The sequence below is a fragment of the Balearica regulorum genome, chromosome 2 (assembly GCF_011004875.1).
Source record: "Balearica regulorum gibbericeps isolate bBalReg1 chromosome 2, bBalReg1.pri, whole genome shotgun sequence".
Classification (NCBI taxonomy): domain Eukaryota; kingdom Metazoa; phylum Chordata; class Aves; order Gruiformes; family Gruidae; genus Balearica; species Balearica regulorum.
Window position 1 is genome coordinate 113,838,816 of NC_046185.1, and position 24,943 is coordinate 113,863,758.

General features: G+C 41.9%; 1 protein-coding gene across 6 annotated transcripts in view; it reads left to right on the forward strand.

The window, feature by feature from the left end:
• The window catches only part of ITPRID1 (ITPR interacting domain containing 1), a 50,255-nt gene that overhangs the window by 10,460 nt on the left and 14,852 nt on the right, over positions 1 to 24,943 (forward strand). For 3 of the 6 annotated variants that reach the window (XM_075745361.1, XM_075745362.1, XM_075745363.1), the window contains exons 3-7: positions 3,718 to 3,769; positions 4,593 to 4,679; positions 5,280 to 5,482; positions 11,038 to 11,627; positions 13,758 to 13,812. In XM_075745361.1, coding sequence (XP_075601476.1) covers positions 3,718 to 3,769; positions 4,593 to 4,679; positions 5,280 to 5,482; positions 11,038 to 11,627; positions 13,758 to 13,812 — 987 coding nt within the window. The remainder of the gene's footprint in view (positions 1 to 3,717; positions 3,770 to 4,592; positions 4,680 to 5,279; positions 5,483 to 11,037; positions 11,628 to 13,757; positions 13,813 to 24,943) is intronic. The other 3 variants (XM_075745366.1, XM_075745365.1, XM_075745364.1) reach the window with 2 other exon arrangements.

Sequence of the window (24,943 nt, forward strand, 5' to 3'; positions counted from 1 at the left end):
AAATATAGTTTAACCTTGTACTTACTTAAACCTGAATACATTTTTTTTTTTACCAAAATTCTGATTATTTTTTTTTAAACTTTTTTTACCTTCTTTGGGATAAAAATAAAATCTGAAAGACTGGTATTTCCCATGAACTCTTCAGTAAGACTTCATGCATTTGCCACTTAAGCAAATGTGGTTGAAGTGTATTTGGTTAGAGGTAGGGCTGTGCCAGAGAAGCAAAAAAAACCCAAAAACACCAAACCAAAACAAAAAACCCAAAACAGCCTTTTGAATGATGTTTGGAGGTATGGTGAGGAGCAAAAAATAGTAGTAATCTTACGTAACAGCATAGCAGCATTTTCCAGTGGCAAGGTAAGGCCAAGTCAACCAAACTCATGAAGTGTAGGGCTTGCTATTATTACTGGTGTCGTTAATAATTACCATGTCACCATGCAGACATGGATCAGCTGAGAGCTATCGTACAGCTGCCTCTTATGTGATGCACTGAAAGGGCTTTTTCTTCTGTTCCTCTCACTCCTGCCCTGGATAAGCTGATTTAATTAGATTCTTAGTAAAATTTAAGTTCAGAAGTGACAGACTTTACTCATGCAGAATGCTAAAATTTCATGGTCTTTGACTTCAGCACAAACGTAAGATTTGAATCTCAACACTTAACGGAGGCTGATGTATGTGGAGGAGAAAGTAGATGGTGTTCACAGGCAGGAAAGAAGATGACCCTATGGCTCTGTTTTTCTACCGGCCATCCCCACGCAGCTCATCCATGCCCTGAGTGCCCTGTGCTGTGCGTGCCCATCAGGCTGCCTCCCTGACCTCACCTCACCTCAGAAAAGAGCAGCTGTTCTTTTGAGGATGTAATGTCTTTGTCTTTTTTCAAATGGTTTTAATCTTACAGTATATCTACAAGTGGGGATAAACCTCAAGGTCAAGGGCAGGCAGGTAAGACACAGCATCGTTTGTCATTTCTAATAAGGACTGCTTAACTACAAAATATCAAACACCACAGACCTCTGAGGGGGGGATTTACTGGGAAAAGCTGATATTCGTGGATAAGCTGTATATTTTTTCCCTCTATTTAGAGCCATAATGAGAAGATTTTCAAATGAGGTCTTCAAGAGAAAAGTCTTAGGCTTACCTTCTCCACTGGCATAATTTGATTTTCTTCCATTGAAGGAGTGGAGGTTTCTAGAACAGGTTTGCACAGTGGTCTGGAAGTTATGGTACAAGAGTTTCAGGTGACTGAAATTCTGCCTGACCTGAATGCAGAACTTCTCACTTGTTCTCACCTACTTTCCTGATCTGCCGAATGTAGTGAATTCAGAGATTTTTTTTTTTTTTTTTTGGAAAGGAGCCAGAAGCCCAAATCACCTCACAGCTCCTTATGTATTCCTGAAAATGTTCACATTTTTAGCACTTTTGGAAGCCCAAAATATTGTTTAACAGTGCTTCCATATTTACAGTTTTTGTTTATTGGGTTCATAAGTAAGAGATGCAGTTCAACAATATGTGATTTAATCTTTTCTCCTGATAATCAGAGATTACTGAGGCTAAAATGCTCTGTCTTCCCTCAAGTATCAGAGGCCACATTTTGCTTAGCAAAATATATTATTCATAAGCAAAGATATACTTAGATGTGCAGTAAACAGAGCACCAATTAGCACCACAGTTGGTTTACAAAGTAATTTTTGTTTGTTTGTTTGTTTGTTTTCATAAGGTTTTCTGACAGATTTCTAAAGGGCATTATTTCCCCCAAAGTATCTTCCAGTTTGGTAATGAGATTCAGTGTTTCTTGTGTCAGGAACAAAATACTTACACAGATCAGGAAATGTAAATACTGTACCCACCCCATTACTATTTGTGTGACCTCTTAAATATGGAGAAAACAATCTCTATTATTTCAAAATGTCAAGCTCTCTAATGAGGAACTCTCTCTCATGAGAGTCATCTCATTGGAGAAGGAAGCGGAGACTCTAACCCTGAGTGAAATGGCCCATCTTGCACTACCTGCAAGCGCAAAGTTTGTCCAAGTCACGAGGTGGATGCGGGATCCTGAGCAGTTTACTGTCACTTAACAGGTGGGATGGCTTAGCCTTGGTCGCAGTACGTTGGCATATTCTTGACCCACAGCAGTGCAGGACACTTCAGCTTACTTTAGCCTACAACAAAAGATAGTTAAGGTGTCGTAGCCAGAGTTTACCTGGTTTGAGGGTACAGCCACACCAGCTGCTGCCTCTCACCCAGCCTGCAGCAACCTATCAAGTTCTGCCCACCTGATCACGAGTCTCAGCCCTTGGTTTTTGGTGACCTGCTATTTCCTACACCTTCTGCAAACACCAGTATTCTCATCATTAAATGATTTACTTAACACCCTGACCAGTGTTTCGGAGTGCTAGGTTTTTAACTTGTATTCATTCAGTCCCAACAGTATGAGATACTGAGGAAATCACAGCAGCAGCCAGTTTGTGGTATAATGTTCTGTTGCAGAGAGGAGTGCCTACGTGCTGCTAGGGAAAAATTGTATTAAGTCTCGCTTTAAAATCTGATTTTTTACATTCTTAAGCATTTTTATAGTGAATATACAGCTTCTGTTGGCACGTGAGTAGGAAATGGCATACAACAAGAAGCTGATTCTTATTCAAATTATGCTTGGTTTGCTGCTAGAAAGTCTGGTTTATGTTACCACAGCGTATTACAGGATGTCAGTAACCTTTATGTTCTCAATTTGGATGGATATCCTTGCACTGAGTAAGCCAGAAGGAACTTATGTTAGAATTTACGAGCAGAAGAATAATCCAGTAGAGAATGTGAAAGGATGCTTTCTCCTTCTTTATTGACACAATTTTGTTAAATAGAAAACTTTAAAAGCTAGACAGAAAATACTCTTCTTGTGGAACGCAGAAGGATATCTACTGCTCTCTTAGTCAAATGCTACCCCAGATTTCAGAGGACTAACAAGTGTGTTATTTCAGTGTTAGGAGGGGAAGCGATGACTACAGGGATTGCGTATTTGGATCTGACTTATTCCCATTTCGTCATCGTGAAATGATGAAATGTGCACCTTACAGCATATAGGTATAGCACACTTGGGAGTCCAGTAAACAATGTTAGCAGTTCTTGGACAAATATTTTCTCCTCCAGAAACTCTTGCAATTGTCCTGCAAGTGTCTCACTCCACTCAAACATGTTTAGAGCATGATGCAAAGCCCAGAGAAATCAATAGTAAAATACAACATTTCAGTGAATTACACCTGAAAAGCTGTTATAGACAAAAAAGTTGTACCAGCATGTGCTGAAATGAGGATTTAAAATAATATATTTTAAAAGTATTTTTTTATTCAAAAAGCGGGGATTGAAAGGCATTTTCATCATATTTGCTGTATGTATGTCTTCAACAGCTCTGCAACAGATGGTGGAACCCAATTCATAGTGTTTACTTCTAAATAGCAGGGGCTTAGGGTGTACCACTACCTGTTTATGAAATATAAAGGTGCCTATTTTCCCCTTCTTTGAATATGTATTGCCTTTATTTATGACTAACATCTACTGTGAGTTGAGCTTCCCACAATGCTATTGTTCTGTAACTTTGATACTTGGTTTAAAATGTTTTCTTATATAATACAATCAGTCTTTTGGTCTTTAGTTTGACACGTTTCTGTTTTGAGGGGGAAAAAAAAGGTAAGAAAATAAATACTTTTTATTTCTTCTTGTTTGCAGTTTCCTTGTCAGTACCAGAAATGGTACAAATGACTGTGCAATGCTACAGGAGGTAGGTGTCAGACACCATAGAGATCTATTATAAATTCTTTTTTTTTTTTTTTCCTTTTCTTTTTGACAAAAGGAGGAATTTTATGTTTTGGGGGGTTTTTTCTTCTCTCGAACTGATAGCAACAGTGTTAGTTCAAAAATCTACATATCCCTCAAGGCCTGCTTCAGATGTGAGCTGATGGATAACCTGCAACTATAAAATGATCAATGCAATGCTTCCACTGTATATACACATTTGCTACTGGTCTTGATAGGTATGTGTAGGTAAAATTAAGCTTGGGTGTAGCAAAAGCATGTCATCTTACCTATTGAGAAAGAACATCCTGCAACATGGTAGTCTTTTTGCAGTGAGCGGGCTCTCAAAAGCAGTTATTTCTCTGCAGATTAGCAGATACAAACACAATGAGAAGCAAACCACAGAAATGTTCTCAGGTGCCGCTCCTGCTGCTGCAACTCATTGTGCCTTGTCTCTCCAAAACTTTGTTAAGAGCAATTATATCTTTTCAAGTAGGTGGCTAGAGAAACTGTGCTCCCTAAAGGTTCCCCAAAGATTCACCATCTGTCAAAAGTGAGCCATTCTGCCACCTTTATAATTAGCATTTACTGGTACCTCACACCTACGTTCTCACACCTACTGTAACATACTGTTCTTGAGAATAAGTGTATTGCCACGCTCTCATGCCGACTCTTCTTCTAAGGCATTGCTATTGTGTATCGTTATAAACCAAGACCAAATGCAAATGTTTACTCTAGGAAAGAATCATAATGACATCCCAGAGGAGCACATGAGTAAACACATTTCATTGTTGCTTTTTTCCAACCAGGTCCCTGCAAGAGTTTTCGGAAAGTCCGGTTATGTCAAGATGCAACAGTCTCAGCTGTTCCCACTCACTCACTGGTGCACCCCAGAGGTTAGTTACTTCCATGTATTTCCAGTGAGGAATACAAGGAGTTAGCCCATTTAGAGGCCAACAAATGTATGACTTTGAATAAGCAGTTCAAGGTCTTAGTTTGTAAAAGGCATCTCCTCTTTCATCTTAACAAGATCAAAATGACCTTCTTAGTAACAGGTGTCTGATCTCAAATGTATTTGTACCAGTAAAAAAACCAAACTACACATAAAAACAACCTACCTGAAACTTCAGTGGGCTTTGAATCCACATGAAGGTGAAAGGCTGCAAGGTCTTAACGGCAGCTGCAGCATGCCTTGTCTGTACTGTGTCTAGAGAGAAGTGAGCCTGCAGAGCTGTGAACCCACACCTTTTATTAATGTTCCTCTTGCAAAGCTATCTAGATCCCATGCCACCATATTCCTCTGGGGGGAGGAATGTGTGTTAATCTCTTAGCAATGTGGCTGAAAATTACTACTTTCACTTAAGCAGTTGTCTCCACAAGAGGGGGAAAAGAAGTGAAGAGAATTCTTTAACAAAAACAAAACCATATGAAAACTACTGCAAGAGAAAAGTGGTACCAAGACCGTGGTGTAAATAATCCTGATGTTTTCACCACAGCATCACTGAATGGCTGGCGCTCTGGGAGAAGGATCCGGTGGAGATTCTTCTTGATTTGGGGTTTGGTACCGAAGAACCTGATGTCTGCACTAAAATCCCTCCTCGGTTCCTCAGTGGTACTTCTGTAGCAAAAGGGATCAACATCCGAGTGTTTTTGGAAGCTCAGAAGCAGCGAATGGATGTTGAGAGACCAAACCTATATGGTAAGGAAAGATGTTTTGGCAAAAGGAGGAATTTTAGCCAGGGGGTAAAATAAATAGCAGGGGGGACTGAGAGGGTAGGGAAGAAGAGGCTTATGAAATAAAAAGCATGAAAAAAGGACACGTATTCAGGAGACATCGAAGATCCTCATATATGCCTTTGTTGCAATGATACTTCTTAATGGGTACCTCTCCTCAGCTGTGGACTCTGATTTATGTGCTGAAGCTACCAGCTTATGGCATTTTAAAACATAACTGCCCATCCCTTGTAAGATATACCCCACCACCAGAGATTGTCGTTGGTGTCGCAGAGGTTGCATAATTGAACATGGGTCCCTTGCCCCAGTCACTTCACCAGCAATGCATACCCACCATCATTGGTGGTGTGAGCCAATACACAGGATTTTGAATTCAGCCAGGCCGGACGTGGGCTCGCGTTCCCTTTTCCCCTTGGTGAGAGCAGGACACCCCTCACAGGGAAATGTGGTGAGCAGATGACAAGGTCTTAACTTCCCATGACTAGAGCTGCCAGACCTTGTGCATCAGACCCACAAATCCTTAACTAAAACCTAACAGTTTTGTGGTTCAAATATGCCCTAAGATGTAAATGAGGATCATATTTTAAGAACGATAAAATCCCAGCATCTAAGGCACACAGTCTTGATTTTTATTCATTTAGATGGTTTTAGTTCTCATGTTGTGTATTTTGCAGTTGAGAAGGTCCTCACCCTAAAGATATATCTGCGTTAAAATAGCATTGTTAATTTGCTGGTATATCACCCATCTGAAAAGTCCAATTTTGACACCATTTCCCCTCATGTTCACTGCACAGGATAGCCAGATGGCTCTTGAAATCTTCTGTTTATTTAAGATGCTCAGCGAAGCAGGATCTCTCGCAGAGCCCATGCATTCCCATTTAGAATTACACCAAGGAAGCAGTATGGATGGAATGAGAATTGAAACAGAAATGTCAGAGCATTGTGGAAGATGTGTTTTCCTCTCTCTCTCCTCTCTTTTTTTTTTATAGCAAGCCCCGTGCACACATTTCAATATTTACAGCAAACTGACACATCAAACAGGTTTCTCAGCTCTCACTTTCTTTCTCTCTCTCTCTGTAATTCCCCAGAGAGAGGGAACAGAGGTAATCAGTATGAGTGGATGGTGGATGGAGACCTCAGGGAAGAAGGTAGTGAACTAGGAGGGAATGAGAGCAGAGAAAGAGCCTCTGAGGGAAGGAGTTTGCACAGTGAAGGCAGGCAGTGGTAAGCCAAGATGTGAATTTAATGACTCGTCTTACAGTCATCCTGAATGGGAGCATTCTTGGTACATGTTAATGGCTTATCTGTACGGGGGAGTTGCTGTGAAGTAAGATAAGATTTGAATTTCTGTTTTGGTGGGTGTAATGTCCATCAAAACATATTATCTTGCTTTTGACAGTTTGGGAGGGGTTTTTCACACCATCTGCTTGGGCCTCCTAAGTATGTGCCTGGGCTGGGAACATTTAATCGAGAGAGGTGGGATTCATCCTTCAGAGATACTTACCTCTTCCCTTTTCACTGACCACATATTTCCTTAATGCGTGATTAACCTCAGCCTGGTTCACTGCGCCAAATTACAGGTATTTAGCTGAAGCACCATAGCAAGGAGCTTAACCACTGTAGAGTCTTTCTATCTCCATAGCAAGTGGAGAGAGTCAGGCAAGTCCTGCGGGTGATCATCCAGCCACCACTTAGAAGCCGCCAGTCTGTCTCAGTGACCATGTAGGTAATCTTGCACAAGTACCTTCTGCAGCTGGTGCTCCAGGAGAGGACTTACAGCTAAAAAGGGATGTATCAGGTTTAGTATGCAATCGCCTGAGGAATATCCTCAAATGGCATTTGTTTGCAAACTGGTTTTTTTCCAATCTTGCAAACCTTAGGTTATCTAATGATTTTGCAGTGAGGTACAGAAAGGAGGAATGGCAAATTTATGTTTATTAGATTTTAAAATGAGCCAGCTCTTCTAAAGCAGAAGCCCACATTCCCTGTAATGGCAATGAGAATAGATGCTTTTGAAGGCCTCCAGTAGAAGACCCAGAAAAAGACCCTTCTCTGTAAATTAAGTAGAAGGTTCAGATCTGGAGATGTTCCATGGCATTTACCTCTCCAGGAAAAATTTAGAGAACTCCAGACTCCTTACGCTCCGAGAACTGCTTCACCAGGGCACTGAAATGAAAGTGCCAAAATGCGGCAGACCATGCGCCACCTCTAGAGATTCCAAGACCGTATTGAACCACTGTACCCAGAGACATGCTGGATGAATGCAGTTATTGTCACCCTGTGGTTTATTATCACTGAACAATTTCAATGCAAATACAGTCTGAATCCTTTTCATTTGTCTCTACTAATGGAAAAGGAAGAAATTGTTTAATCTGAATTAGTGAATGCCTGAGAGGTTATCTTATTGTCAGTTTACTTTCTCCTGTTCTCTGAATCAGCAGAGACAGTTAATTGACTTAGTGTGCCATGCATTACTCTGAGAAAGTGAGAGAGAAGGAGAAAGATTATAGATATAATATGAAAGACAAGAAACCTGGAGGAAAAAAGGAGGACAGGGAGGTGAGAGAGACCAAGGACTTCCATAGCAGAGTGATCCCTCTCCATTTTAATATTTCATTCATTTGCTACTGCAGTCCTTTTCTGTTTCTGTCTGGCTTTTTCCTAGTTATGATGAATATAGTTCTATAGGCCTCCTTCACTGCTGATTAGACCTTTAAAATACATGTTTCTCAGGCAGATCCAAAAGAAAAGAAAAGCTTATCCCCATCATTTGCCAGTGGTGAAAATTTAATTACCTCATTAGAAGTGGTATTTGACTTCCTAACTGAAAAAATAAAGCCACTTGACAACCAGAAGTTATGTTAAGTGAAAAGTAATAATATTTCTCAATATGTTGATACCCAAATTTTTTGAAAACTTCAAGCTTCCAAATATCTTAGAAATGTTGAAATGTTTCAATCTGATGCTTAATAATAATAAAAAAACCCCACCATATTTCAGTATCACCTATCTATACTGCCACATCTAAATCTTCTTGGGGTTTGGAATGTTATTTCTGGGGATTTTTCACTCTCATTTCTGTCTGTCTCAGCTGCTGCAAGCCCCTCACTGGAGCTGTAGTTCAAGTCTCGCTCTCTTTTGTAAGATGAGTGTATTAGGTAGATGCCATTTCCCATGATAGATGGTTGTCCTGTGACCACCACAGGTCAGCTAGGAGAGAGGTGCACACATCATTGGAGATACATATCAGCTAGTAAATCCACCTCCCAGTCAAGAAATGAAATGTAAATTGCTAAATACCTTCTCTGAAGTGCAGCATCGATTCAAGCAAAGGCGGTATTGCCAAGACTCAAGATGAAACAATCTTAAAAAAGAAAATATTTTAATATATGACAAAGTAGACAATGTCGAGATTTCATTTTTACTTTTCCTGAGAAAAACTGAGCAATTTCAGATGTCTTGATTTTTCCCACTGAAAATTATGGGTTTTTTTCAAATTCTGCCATTTGCTGTGAAAAAAAGTTGTTGATTGAAAATTTCTTGCTGGCTCTGGAAATGTTCTGTGTTCCTTCATTCCACTGTGAGCCTACTGAAGACTTTCCAAATCTTTCATGTAGATAAATACGTCAGCCTATGTAATACACAGGAACAAAACTGTCAGCTTTCCCTCCTAAATTATAAAATGGTTGATCATAAAGTCATTAGAAGCCCTATAAAAGATACAGATTCTATTGAAGATTCATTGATCTTGTTTTCAGCACAGCCATTTGCTGTTTAGACTGAAGTTTCTAGTGAAAATGAATCCCTGTTTATGTCCTTTAACATCTCCTCTGTGCTGCAGATTTAGACTGTTTTGCAGCAGTCTGGAGGGACTACAGAGATCTTATCAGCCTCTTGCCTATTTGAGGCACAACCCTTGGGGAGCACCCCTAGAAACTGAAGGAACTGCTTGCCTGGAGAGAAATAGTCCACGAAGCAAAGCTGTCCCTGACATAATTTCTTCACAACCTGTGTATTTATTACATTGCACATGAGTGAGGGGATTTTTCGTGTTGTTCATTTATTATTTCTCTTGTTGTTCGATTTGTTCTTTAGGTGTCCCAAGCTCTTTGAAATAATTTACCAAAGCTAGGCAGTGCGTAAAAACTGTTTCAAATCACAGCAAGTTTGGTTCTGGTTCAAATCAAAAGGAGGACTGGACTGCTCTGCCACTGTCAGTCAAAGGAGATTAGCACTTGGCATTTTTATGGCTTGATGTAGTGGGAACCAGATGAAATACTGAGGATAAAACATGTTTTACACGGAGAGCGTGTGGTAGCACAGTGGATGTACAAAACCAGAAATTATTTACTCTGACACCGCAAATTTATGCAAATGGAAACTATACAGCACTGTGTAATATGTGTACTGATAGATCAGATAAGTCCTTTAAACAACAGCAGGTGAAACCTTCATCCATATTTTAAAAAGTGGCAGCAATGGCAATGTTTTCCTCCAGTGTTAAAAATCAGGTAATGTCTGGAGCAAAGAAAAAAATGAGTATTCTTGAGTTATAGTAACTATCAGGAGTTATATGTTACAGTATTGGCCCCTGATGCAAAGGACCAACTCAGATCCATGTTAAATATCACCTTGTTGTCTAATTGTCAGTGAAGAAGCATTACCAACAGCCTGTGTGCAGACTGTATTAAATTTGGCTGCTCTCTAAGAGAAATGGCAGCCAAGAAAGTTAGCATTTTGCCATCTACTGTCCTCAATGAATCTCTCAAGGAAGGAGGAGTCCTGGTGACATATTCATTGCCTCAGGATAGGTACAGACACAATCTGCAAGCAAATGTGTTGCGCTTCTTTGTATAAATAACTTCATAGTGTTGTAGTGATGGAAATCTCCAGGATCCCTTAGAGAAAACATTATTTGCTTCTCTTTAGATGTTATGTCATGGAAAAAATGACCCAGAAATTACAGAGGGTTGGCACAATGAAAAAACTCTGGGAACCTTTATATATCAGCTATGAGTTTCTGGGGTATAAGTGTTTTGCTTTGTGCTGCTATGAAAATGAGAACATAGCTTCTGTGGTCAGTTTTTATCAGTTAATGGCTATATGTATTTTGCAGTTATCCTGGACAGCTGCCAGCTGTAAACATTTGAGATCAGATTTTAATAACTTTATTCACATGAATTTTAATAAGTCCTCAAAATGGCATCCAAGTCTGGCCCAGCCAACCGGAGAATTTCAGGCTGTATTCTGTAACCTTTATTCACACAGAGCAGTATTCAGCTGCACTTGACCCAATGAATTCAACATTGCATAAGTGTTTGTCTAATATAAAGAACTATGCAATGACGTCTGTATGAAGCCTGAATGGATCTTCTGAAAGCAAATGGAAAAATTTAGCCACTTTTGAATGAGGTACTTAGTATGTTTCTTGGCAATGACAAGTTTGAATAATCATTGTACCTGATTATTTCAAATTATATTTTTAATAACCATGTTGCCTTCTATTCTGCCAAACTTAAGAACGTTTTCGACAGCTGGAAGTACTTGACCACGTAACCAGCGCCCTTTCATCTTTGTTGACTGACGTCAACACCCAACAGACCAAAGCACAGGACACCGGCGGGGATGAGACTGGTCTCTCGGATGCTGTGAAGAACAGACCTGCAGTCACACGAGCAAAGTGGAGAATAGGTCAGCTCCTGAAAAGGGCTTCTCGGCAAACAACACTGCTCAAACAGGACTTGGTGGCACCTGGTGAGGCCAACTTGCCCGGCAAGAAAGAGCAACCTTGTTCTTGTGCAGATATTGCTGAGAGGGGGAGAGTCCAGACGGGCTTTTCTGCACCTGTCACCTTGGGCTGTCTGACCCAGGAGCAAATCCCCAGAGACAAGGGTGCCTTGGCATACCCCACATCCCTTTGTCCGCCAACTCCATCGGGGAAAACCTGGGCTTCATGGCACCTTGTTGCAAAACAGCCCCACCGTTCTCCTGCATGTGAGGTGCCTGCCAAAGACAGGCTAAGAAAGGAGCCACCTTTCCTTGTGGCCCACACACTCAAAAAATTGGCCAACCTAAACTGCAAGCTGCCAGACTCATTTGAAATGGAAGAGGTGAGGTGGATTTTTGTGTATCGCTTGCTAGCAATGTATCTCTACCCATATTTATGCTATAGGTTTGGATTCTCTTTTTCAGGATGGAACCTAGAGTAAATTACTTAAGCAAAAACCATGCAGCAGGATCATGGGGAAAACCAGTAGGATTTACAGTACTCAATGGGGGTTTGATTATTTTAAATTGTCTTTGTGTTAGGATACTGTCAAAGAAGTTGGCACTGAAGTTACTGAGGTAGGCTTCATTCAACCAGTATGATAGTGTAAGATGCTAATGTGTTTTATGCAGCGCTAGGTGTTTTTTTATAGAAGGAAGTTGCAAGAACACTAATACATATGGTAAAGGATATTTTTACAGATCCAGTCATTAACGAAGGTTGGAGAGTTTTTTTCTATCTTTTTTTTCCCCCCCTAAGCTCATTTTCTGGTGTGCTCTTTCAGAAAGTTGCATCACAAAATTAGCCTTGGTTTTACAGCAGTGTTTGAAATATTTTATCGCTCTGTAAGCTGAGCATCCTAAAACCAGAATAACTCAGAACAGCAGCTTGTTCTCATATCCAGTCTGCAAGGTCCATGATACTCAGCTATCTGTATGTTTTAGCAACCGTGGGTTGTTAGTGGGGGTTCAACATGCAGTAGCAGAGACCAGGGTACTTGCCAGACCCCTTCTTACAACTAGAGTTGTTTTGTGAGCAGCAGTTTTTCTGGCCATACTACTGCAGAAAAAGGGCCATGGTAGGATAATCTCCAATCATACAGACTCCACTGGGATGCCAACAGGAATACTCTTTCCTTTCCAACCATCCTTCAAGAATAAGGAAAAGGAAGGAGTCCAAAAATTAGGCTGTACTGTAGGAATCAAAGAAAGGAGAAGAAATGGGATGGTTGGCAGCCCCGTGAAAACATATGGAGCATGGGAGGGAGGGAGGGAGGAGCGATTGGCTGGAAAAGGTGGGAGGCTTAAAAAACCTTTCCAGTTTTTAAAGCATTGGAAAATGTCATGTTAAGGTAGTGGCACTCTTCTAGAGGAAAGGATATCTATCTTTTCAAATCCTTCCAAAGGTGTACTTTTCTGTGAAAGGTTTGGTTCACCCTTCATGTCAGCAGAGCTGACTCAAGAATCAGAGCATGGGCCTGATTGTCAGCCTCACTGGGGGAGAAGATGTCTTTCGGAGATCTCCAGCACAGCAAATTTACAGTCCCAAAGAAGCCCATATGTCTTTGTAAAGCACTAGCGTGCTGGACTTGCAGCTCTGTGATGAGAGGCTCACACAAAAGTGAGGACATCGACAGAGGAGTAAATGCAGATGATTGTAAACTGCCCAGTTTGATGTCTAAGACAATTTGGTGAATGCTGTACATTCAAATTAGAGTATATACTGCTTAACTTCTGAGTATTCTCTACCACATCATTAAATTAAGGCTGTAATAACTCTGTACTGGCTGAAACCATCAGGCCACCTAAATCATTAGTCTGGCAATGGCCAGTAGCAGATGTATGGGGAACAGAACAACAGTCACATATAGTGCGATCCTTCTCCTGTGTTCTTCTAACCTTTGACGGTGATGGGCTTAGAGATCTCTTGAGCTACAGACTGCATGGAGGATCAACCTAACATGCATGTTCATGTGTTACTCATATCTAATAGATCCCCCTTTCTATAGTTTTTTTTCTGAAGGAGTTTATGGAGCATCATGACATGATGTTCCCCTTGATACTATGAAAAAGGTCAAATGGTTTTTCATTCCTAGAGGAAACAAATTCTGACCTTACATACGCTCTTTGGCGAGAATTTGCCTCCATACAGTTACATTTCCTTGAGTTTCTTCTACTAAGTCATATTTTTTCTAGGGACATTTCTCTGAGGCTGTTCAAACAAGATTGTATTGTTGTTACATGTTAGGAACCCGTATGCATTTATTGATTACTTTGAGAAAGGCTTGGGAAGGTTCTGAGACTAGAGCCTAGTTTATGACAAGAACAAATATTTTAAAAAGGAGACAACAAAAAAGCAACCATCTGAAAGATTTCAAGTTTTCTCTTTGAAATGTCCAGAATTCTTTTGGGTTTTATTCCTACTCCATTACCATCAATAATAATTTTTCCTCTTCTCTTCCTTTTATTTTCAGATTCAGAGTTTTGAGGATGAAACTCCCTGTGGAAATGCTCCTGACCCCACTTCGGGTGAGCATTAAGAAACAGACAATTTGCCAGTTTTTAAAATGCTGTTCCCATGTAGCTGCTCCTAAAGCTTATCCTAACAATACATTTTCCCTCTCTGTTCCCATCACCTCTGGTATTTGGATGCATTATTCTAGATATGGCAGTCTAGATGATATGACTTGACAAATCATAGAGCTATAAAATACACTCAGCTTGTCAGAGAGACACGCTGAGTGCACGTGAAGAGGGTACCCCACGTGCACAGCTTTGAGTGTGTGGGGTCCCTGCCCGATGCTTTAAGCAGACCTCTCTACTCTTCTAAGCGACACCAAAGCTTTGCTCCTGCTCAGTGAATTATTTGCCAGGCTCAGATGACCCTTTATCCACCAACTCTCAGATCCCTAGGAGAGAAGTCAACCAGGAGGCTGGAGGCAGTGGCTCTGCAGCCACTCTGTAGGCAGCTCAACCAGGACTGTGCAACCAGGGTGTTCTGGTGGCAGCATGGCCTCTACCCCATCATTTAAGTCTCCGATATCACATAGACTGCCATCACATGAGCTGACAGAGCATTGAATCATGTGTTAGAAAATAAGTTATTTGAGGAGTCTATGAAAGGATTAAAAGCAAAGCTGTTAGACCAGATGTTATGCTGTCATTTGGGGCAGTCTGAGTTTGGATCCTGAGAAGCATTTGCTGGCAGGGGTGGTGGTGTTGGAGAAACGGCTGTTCAGCCTCCAGAGCTGGGAGCGCTTGGCCTTGCTCTCTAGTGACCCTTTCCAACTAATGCCTAGGAAGTTGGTTTTTTTAAATGGGACAGAAATTTAATGTGAAAGACCTACTAGGTAGCAAGAAGCAGATAGCGAGGGACAAAGGCGAAAGTTTGATGAGCCCTCACCTTTTGAGGACTACATTATATAACTTTTGGGGAGCCAGAACAAATAATTAAGCAACCCAAGCTCATACACAGGTATCTAAAAAAAAAAATTCAGATATCCACTGGTGCTGGTCATTCATATATGCCATTGGCTGGAGTGACAGCTGGATTTGCAGGAAAGAAATCATGAGCCTGTTGAAGGCAGCGACAGAAGTCCCACTGAGTTCAGTGAGGCCAGCGTTTTCATCAAAGTGTGTGGGGTTTTCTTGGTAAATGCTGGAGCTGAGTAAATACAATGGAGTATAGCATGAATTCCTCAGTTCTGGAGGGTTTATTTTTGGTTTCAAATGATCTGTAAGCACACATTTGCTGTTTTGCTAGCATTTGGGGTTTTTTTTAACTGTGTAATAGATTGCATACCTATGGCATTTAACTGCTCTTGCCACATCTTCTGGCAGGATCGTGTGTGTCCAGTCTGTCAGTGCGTGGCTCCAGTGACTTTGGGGATTAAATGTCAGGTTCTTCTTGCTACTCAGACTGTATGGTTTGTCACCTGAGTTACGTGAGGTTACTTTGATTTTGTTTTCTGATGGATGTCTTGATCTTCATGAACAAAGACGAGCTCCCATACCAGTAGTCTTGCTCATAGCAGTATCTGTACAAAGAATAGCAATTCCCCAGGACTGGTGCAGTGAAAACACCATTTGGACAAACATTCAGTGAGAAATTGAAAAAAGATAATGTGGACATAGCCCGGTGCGGAAAAAAATGAAAAAAGTAATAACATACCCACAAATGCTTTTTTCCTTTCTTTGTCCATCTCTAAAACATGACTGTGCTATTTAATGATGAAGGGTATTAGTTAAAGGATTTAGCAGTTTGTACAGGTATATCAATCACAATGTAAGGGGAAAAATTAACTGTGTGCCCTGAATACTCTTTTAAAACACAGGAATAAGCATGTATTTAGTAGTGGTTTCACGACAGAAAACACAAAGTAATTATTTTTTCTTAATTCTGGTAAGACTGTCATCTAGTTATTTGTATGATTTTAATTGATCACTTAAACTGCACTTCTGTAAGATTTATGCCTTTGCAGAACCGTAATACTATTTCAGAGTTTTGTTTAAACACTGGAAACTCTCTCTCTCTCTCTCTCTGTTGTTACAGCATCATTGATGCTTGGCCTAAATTTAAAGAGATTTACGAGTTTTTTCTACAGGCTGTTTTCATATTCTTTCTCTTTTTCCCACTGTTCTTAAATGGCGTACCCCCACACACCCATGGGAGTTTTATTGCAACTTCAACTTGCTGTGCATCATGGAAAAGGTCTAAAAATTGCCAGTTATGAACGTAATCCTGTAAGTAGTGAATAAAACCTAGCTCTTAAGAAGGTTCCTACCAAATTCAGCAGAATGTGCCTCAGACCCTTAAGCAGGGGTCCTCAAAGTAGGAGTGAGTGGGAAATAGAGTCCGTCAGGAGCCTGCACGAGGAGAACCTCAGCTCCCAGGAGAGCATGCCTGAATTTAGATTTGGCCTCTATATTTCCTGGGGCACAGGCTGCCTATTTTCAAGGTGCCTGCAGTGCCCGATACCATACGGGCCCACCCTCATTTGTTTGTGGGCTCTGTTGGCAAGGGGATGGGTGATGATGAGGATGGGAGCGCCTGACATGACCCTGCTGAAATGGGAGCTCACCTGAGCGGGGAAGTGCGAGGTGCCCACTATGAGAAGAAATAGAGATAGATAGGAACAGACTGCTTTGCCTAGATGGAGCATATTAGAGACGGGTGACTTATGGAAGTACTTGTCCCAGTGGTATTGTCCCTTGGCTCTGTAGCCTGGCCTCAATTTTAGTCCAATTGCTTAATTTTCTACACTCCCCATGAAAGCCAATTCCCTGGCTGCTGTGTGTCTTCTTTATATTTCTCCATAATGTAGATTCTGGCTGTTTAACTGCAGTAGGCTTTATGATAAGGCTTTTTTTCCCTCTCTCTTGGCAGAATGCTGAGACTTAATTTTAAAAGACGCTCAAACCCCCCAAACATCCCTGAATGACTTACAGGGAAAGCAGAGTGTTTTCTAGCTCTGTTTTAAAAAATATTACAATCTTTTTTATTAGGCAATTTTATCATTGTTATAAATAAGTAATTGTACTGGGGAGAAGGGATAATCCTTATTTAATTAAATTCATCTATACTCCCAGGTTGGCAGCAACCAGACATATGTGAGACTAATACCCACAGCCTGCCTGTATGCATGTGCAATTAAAAATTCACTCTACAGTAGCACTGGCAGTTTAGTGTTGCTTTTGGCATTTACAAATTCTTTTATTTTGTGACTTTTTTTTTACCATACACATATGCTGGAGCAGATGTTGCTTATTTGTTGTTTATTCAAATCTGTAGGCTCTGGCAGCTAACTCCATTGTTCTGTAATGAAGCTTTATTCACTGTCCTGTATTAGGACCCAGCAAATGCATGACAGGCAGAGTTAGCTCTCAGCAGGAACTACAGTTATTGTCCTTACTTATTGGCTGTTTATATTCTAAAGCTCACAGTTGAGAAAGCTGGCTGGGCAGGGTAAGGGGCTGGGGATGCTGTGTGCAGAGGAAAATTACTTGACTTCACTCACTGTATCTTTGCCCTGATGAGGTGCAGGCTTCCATGTAAACTCATCTGTTGCAGGGATTTCATATTCAGCACTTGAAAAATAGAGCTGTTCTCCCCCTCCACCCCCTCTTCTGCCTTGTTCTCCCCCCACCCCACCCCACCCCACCCCACCCCTGCTGCTCCTTCCTTTTTCAATTAGCCTTTGTAAAGCACTGGGTTTAACTAAAGGATGTTTCAATGTTGCTCACCCCCGTTAACGCAGCACGTGCCTGAAAATTCATTAGCAGCAACATCTATTAGGGAAGCATCGGAAGTCGGGGTTATTTTGGTGCTCGTCGTAGTCGCTTGTTCCTCTTTGCTCCTTATTTACTCCCCTCTCCCTCTGCGGGGCGGCCACACACCCGAAAGGCAGGAATTCCTGCACGGTGCTGACCTAAGCGGACACGCTGCTCCCAGGCGCTTGAGTGCCAACAGAAAGGCATTAGCCTGCTGGAAAAGCCCTTGGTAGCCCAAGAGGCAATCAATCAGGGAAGTAACCACCTCCATCTGGCTCACTGTGACATGGTAGCTCGCTACCGAAGCGCTTGTGATTCATCTTGTCCCAATGAGTGGTGCCAGGGATCGCATACACCCAGTTTTTGCGGCAGCTGGGAACGTCCTAGCTTCCCCGCATGCTGAGCTAACACATTAGCTCCTGTGACTTATCAAGTAGCAATTCTTTCAATTATCACACCTTCACTCCTCCTACTCACCAACTCCTCTGATGGTTTGGCACCATGGGAGTAGTCACAGAATGCAATTGGTATTTCTTTTAATTGACTGAGTGCCAAGAACGTGAATCCTGTTTATTATCCATTATCCATTGTAACGTCTGCCTGCAATTGAAGCAGCAATGTCTTCAAAAGTGCAAAAAGAAAACATGTATATTTCCAACGCTTCAAAGAGTACAGGATTTTCCGGGTACCTTTCTCTATTTTCAGTATAAAGAAGTAAACAGCTATTTAGTATTTCATACTTGCAGTAGTGCCTACATCACACCGTTTTTCTTCACGTATAACACAGCAACTTTTAGTTTTAAGTACGGATTAAAGGAAAGGGAAAGGCAAAGAGGTGGCCAAAGTGAAGACTGCTGAAGCTGCAATCAAAATCAGGAGCCGAACTTAAAAATGTCCTACAACTACTCTTGTGTTGATATTGCCTGATATTTATGTTAAACTTTGGCATTGGTTAATGATCACATACAGCCTCCAAATATGAGTTCTCCCTTCATAAAGCTTGAAGAATAAAGCCATAATAGATAGATCCCTCTTTCAACAGTTTTATCTTCTGCAGGTGACCTGGCAGGAAGGAGACACCCACCTTCTTTAGCCACTTTGGGTTGCCTCCATTAGTTTTATGATCCCACAGCCCATATTTTTCCTATCTTCTAAACGTGAACCATGTAAAGACCTCCTTACTATTTCCCGTTTCTTACACAAGGGAGCTGTAAGTGAGAATAAGAGGAAGATGTATCATTTTAATGCATTTTTTAGCCTGAAGAAGTCTGGAGGGAAAGTCGTGTGGTCCCAGAAAGAAGCAGAAACTGCCAGGAAGCAGAGACTGAGACAAAAGACCAAAATGAAAAGCAAAGTTGTGAAATGATGAGTGTTCAAACCTTCCTGCACCTTCTCCCTGTCCCAAAATATCCCAAGGTGTTTGGTCCCTTCAGAGAAGTCTGCCTAGAAAGGCAATTTACTTCTGCAGCTCTTGAGAATACCCTAGCTGCTTTGCTTTGCTACAGTCCTCTTTGGTGTATCTATCTCACACACACGCGTATGTCTTAAGTTCAGCAATGGATATAAAGATGTGGAGACCCGGGAAGTGGTGATGCCACATTCACCAGTGCAGAAACTAGATGGGCAGCAAAGAAAGAAAGTCTGGCAGATTTTTGAAACGGCATCTGGGAGGTTGCACCATGCGCCATTGGTGTCAGGACGCCCTGCCCGGGGCCTCTGGGTCTAGGCAGCCATCCCAGGAGCTTTGTGGAGTTGTGTGATTTTCAATGAGTACATTCCTAAAAGTCATTGTACATTCATAACATTTCATTGCACGTATGTGTCATATTTTAGGTCCTACTGCAGCAGGCTGATTCATCCTAGTGGGAAAGGATATGCACACACCACATACTTAAGGCAGAAGTGCAAGTTATAAAACCTGTTGTTGTTTAAATCTTAGGGAGAAGAAAAATCATAAAATGCCTTAGGTATCCAGGAAGACAACCAGATACTTTGACAACTGAACACTTAAGAGATGTTGGTTTAGATTAACAACGGTAGCCTTTTAAACAAGAAAACTTCTGAAATGAAATCTAGTTGCGCTAAGTTGTGCTCAGACCCTGAAAGGTCTTTTCTAATATTTCCTCCTCTGCCTTTTCTTCCCGTGCCCTAAACACATCATAGGAGCATCAGAGCCTTGCCTATGCAGTCATGGATTTCCGTGTTGCTAAACTAGTTGTTCCTGTTGACGGCCTGACCCTCTGAACCTTGCTGCAAAATTAAAAGTCTCAACCCCGCATCTAGCTCAAGTGTCAAGGCAGCTTTGGGAGAATGTACATACTTCTTCTGATGGCACCACATTGCTTTGCTATGGCTGCTGTGAGAGGTTTGATGCCCCTCGCTGTCAGTGACACCTGCGAGAAGGGGACCTTTGGTGTTATCCTGGGCCTCTTTTAATGCTCTGGAGAACTCTGATTTCTTTATGGATGAGAAACATGATTCCTACTCCATAGATCTTCTACATGCTTGTCGACTACTAACGGTTACTTAGCATTTCTCCTTGGGAAAATATCACTAGCAGAGAGACAGGCTTACTAAGCCTGATGCCCTTAGATCCCCTGAACATAGTTTAATGGCTATTACCATGGAAATAGAGCTATTATAATTGGCTGTTCGTCTCTAAAAGTAACACCCAAAGGCCAGACACCTGTTCTGGCCTCCCAATTGCTTTGGGCACTGCTGACCAGGCAGAAGTTGCAGGACCTAGCAAAAACATAGGGGCTTTTCACTGATTTTTCTCAAAGGTCTCTGTAAGGGTTGCTGGAAGCCATCCTCCCTTTTGTGAGGTGCTCTCAGTTGCAGAGCACCCTACGAGGCTCCCTGCAATCGCTTATTTTTTATTCATTATCTCTGTGCAGCTGCTACTGGGAGAAGTTGTGATGTAACGTGATCTACAGTGTAGGCTGATGACATTCAGCTCTACCTCTCATTTTCATCAGAAGCAGACACAACCATCACCCATCTCTCCCGACATTTGGCAGCAGCACGAATCTGAATTAATGACAGTTGGCTGAAGCTCAGTTGAAATAAGATGGAAGTGATACTGACTCTCAAGGAAAAGTAGGAGGAGGACCTGGCAAAGTTTGAAGCTGTTTCATCAGCTGAGGGAAGATAAAAGACCATTGTCAAAGTGACTGCAATTTCAGGTTTTGACTAGATTCATCACTACTCCTAACCCCCCAGACTGCAGAAACATCATTTATCACAGAGAACTGCCTACAGTGTTCTCTCTTTTCCTGTCAAATTCAGCTCTTAGATTACTCATTTATACTTTTATCATTTCTAGGGCAGTGTGTTCTTGTGTAGGACAGGCAAGAGACGACGGGAAGCTCTGACTCGCAGGGAAGGCAGCCGCCTTGCTCCCGAGCGCGGCAGTTTGCAGGGGTCCATCCACCGTGCTCAGCAACAGCGTGGGAGACTCACGATGTTGATCTGTATTACCAAACCTGACATGACCTCTTTTCCCAGCTACTTTAAATACGTTCTGTAGCTCCAACCAACCTAGTGAAGGGGGTTTCCAGAGTTGTGGACTAAATTGTACTGGGGATGTTCTTGAAAGGGGCAAAGGTGGAGACTTCTGGATGGTGAAACTGTCACCAAAGCCCACAGGTGTCACTTCTGGCCCTCGCTAGAGAGGCACAGGGCGGTTCACTAGTGCAGGAAATTACACCCTTTTCAGTGATGTACAAGGTAGAGAACATGCTTCTTCCCTTGCCCGTATTCATCGCTGATTTGGGTAGGGAGGAGGGGAAATGCACATTTAAAAGAAAAAAATTAAAATGGTTTAATTTTTTCTTTGATGAGTAGCTTAATAGAATATTATCAGCTAATTCAGCTCTCCAAAGCTTCCTTCTACACACGAGCTTAGGACAACCTGTACCGTGAGAGAGCAAGCCAACCCAGCCACCCACCAGCTACAGGCATTTCACAAAGGAGTATATTTATACCTGCTGTTGCAGCCCTGACTGTAGTGCACAGCAGATGTACCGAAGCTAGTTTAAAATCAGTAAACATGTGCACCAGCTTTAAAGCATGCTAGCATCTAGGGCAGGTACCAGCGGCTGTCTAGCCACAGCATCGGGGAGCTGACAGTGCACCCTCTCACTCTGCTTTTCAGACAGGTTTTGCAACCCGGGCGCTGCTCCAGGCTGCTGTGCTCTGCCTGCCGGCTGCGCTGTGCCACGAGCATGCTAGACATAGCCATGCTATACACGCTGAATCTTAAGCCAAAAACTTGGCTGGAACTTGGTGCAAAAACTGCTTTTTTCCTTGCGTGTTTTGGAGGAGGACTGAATCTGAACACTCTGACGATAGACGTAGATTTGCTACCTTGCTATTTCTGTCATGCTCTGGGCCAGCGCAGTTTGTGTCTTTAATGCTCCGTGACCTGGTTCCCTCAAGTGCTTGTGGCTGATATCTGGAGAGCATCTAGGCCAATGTCCTCCCAAGGGGATGTAGGCACCCAGAGCTCTGTGGGGGGCCGGGCCCCAGGCGAGGAGCGGGAGGCTGCGCAGGAGGACGTGAAGCACGGTGTGTGTGCTCCCAGTGCCCCTGGAGCTACGCACGTGTCTCCTGCTAACAATGCCTGTGACAGCCAGACCACATAGACAACCGTGTAAAGAACCGCAGGCTGGGCGTGGGGATGAAGCAAAATATCGGCAGCTGTCACATCACGTATGTGCCCGCCACCTTTCATCCTCCCTGGCCCTGTCTCACCTCCTCGGGGTGCAGCACGCGTGCGCTCATGTCCCACCTGAGGTCGTTGCAGGCATGGGGACTGCAGAGCTTTCCACCCTTGTTCGCAATGAGTTTGGCTTCACCCCCACGAGAATAAAAGTATACCTGAAGCCCTCCATATGCCAGTGGTACCCAAAGTGATGGGGAGAAGAACGTTGCAGACTAGGTGAGAGATGGGGGAACTGAATTTTGACAAGCAGGAGGAGATACCTCAGAGGAGCCAGGTTTTGTTTACCTTGTAAGCACTTCTGGGCATAGACCGTTCTTTTGTTCCATTTATACAGCACCTACCGGCACGGTGGGGCACAATTAATAATAGAAATTGCTCTGTGTAGAGCTTTTTCAAAATATATTTTCACCCAGTCATGCAGTGTAAGATGTTTGACATGAAATTCCCCTTCAATTCAAAGGGAGCAGAGGATAGACATATTTCATAGTTACACTTGGTTTTGAGTAAAAATAGGAGTTTTGGCTGCATCTGGTGTATTTTGGAGTGTATTATTTGCTTTCAAATAATATGAATATTCTAATAAGATGGTTTATCTAATTTCTGCTAGAATGTCATTGAAAAGTAAAATTTGCAGAAGGATGTGGATAAAAAGTCTAGTTTGTGCTGGCCTTTGGAAACACAATTTGTGGTTTATGTGCTGCTGCCATCTGGTGATTGTTCTCCTAAAATGCAGCACAAAACTGAGATGTAGTTGTGCAGAGAGGGGTCGATGCTGCAGCCCTGCCTCAGTGACAGGCAGTTCGGGACTGATCTCTCTTATGGGCAAGCTGTGGAACTGTGTATTGCATTTCACTAGAAAATAAATGTAAACTAGATCATTCTCACCTCAGTTTGCTTGTTCGTGGCCATTTCTGCAATGTGGAAAGTGACTCAGTATTACAGAAGTTGTACAGGGATATATACCAAAAAAAAAAAAAAAAAAAGACAAAGAATAGACTTTTCCTTTGAGTTTTCAGTGGCACTAAATGAAATGTTTATGTTCATAGTCAACAGTCAGTAATCAGTGCAGTTGCCTATGGGGAAGCTACTTCTTATACTATGCTGCGAACAAACAGATTTTATGGAACATTTACATAGGATCAAGTTTTTCCACATACATGTGAACCGATATGAAGAATGTTTCTTTTCCTGAAATACTGAAAGTTGTATAAAATAATTTCTTCTGGTCCACCAAAGTTGAGTGAGCTTCAGAAAGTCCACTGTTCTGGATAACATCACTGTAAAAAGGGTTCTTTTGGGCTTATGCACAATACATATTTTCAGGGGAGTTTTATTAGCTCTTAATGGCCATACAGTAGAGTATGATACTTAAAATTGATGGCACCTATACACTCTTAGTAGCAGGAGAGGGGAGTGAGCTGCAGCAGTTGTCCCATCACAGGACTGGACCATCTGTAACTATGCCATGCAGTTGATGTATTTCTCTAGCACGTAGCCAGCTTGTCTTGCAGTGTCATTTTGTGCGATGCCATGGGCAGGGCAGCGTTGTTAAGGATTTACCAATTTGCAGAGCAGGTAGCGTGAAATGCCTAAATGGGAAGGATCCAGTAACTACTCAAAATGAACCTCTTTCTATTTTGAAAGTACTGTTTGAAAAAGTATTTTTGAAAGTCCTTTTTTGTCATGCAGGACAGAAAAATCTTGATTTTGTTGCTTTGTGTGTTGCAAAGTTTTGGAGAATCAGAGCCTTCACATTTTCGACACGCTGCCGCTAGAGCCTTAGTGCTGAGCAGCTTTGGTAGACTGAGCACTTTAGAGTGCTTGATGCCTGTGATTGAAAAGCAAAACACAAAACATTCAGCTCTGGCACTTCTGTGGACATGGTTTAACCTTCATTCACCCCATCTCTTACTGCATTCAACTACTGTTGAATCCAACTAGTGTTGAATGGACATGCTTCCTAAGGCCCAATCAGTGATATATTTGTGTGTCCATTTAAGTCTGGGTGTGGGAATACTATGCATAGACTTAAGTCTGAATTTAGTTTCCCTGCTGAATTTAGCCTGTTTAAGCTGCAAGGAAAATAATGCCTTGAGAGTTTTGTGTGAGAGACTGCAAAATGCCTTTGCTTATACAGTGAAGTGGAAAAGCCTTACTCTAAGTCCTTCAGGCTTCTTTTTCAAAATATCTGACTAAATTGTGGCTTCTGTGCATTATTTAGTCCCATGTGTGTAGCAGTTTCAGAAATATTTATCCACAACATCCAGCAACATTTAAATAGCTGCAATAGCATTGCTAGCTTGCAGTTGGCCATTCTGCTTTTTCCTATGACAGGATGAGCAGTCCATATTTTAATTTGTGAATTTAAAATTCAAATTGGCATAAATATTCTTGCATTTGAAGTTTTTGTGCCTATGCTTCCCCACATAATCAAATCATGTAGAAAAACAAATATTGAAGTACATTCATCAATGTTAATGTGATGCAAAAGGCATGCAAAAAATGTGTTATTATTTACAAGCAGTGCAGTAGCTCTCATAGCATCTTCTGCAGTTTGCAAGTATTCTCCAGGCTGGAAACTAGAATGAGGTTGTGTTATTTGCAGCCGAGTCCACAGAAAACCAGCTGCAGAGTCTTCAGAGGAACGCAGAACTGTGCTCCAGC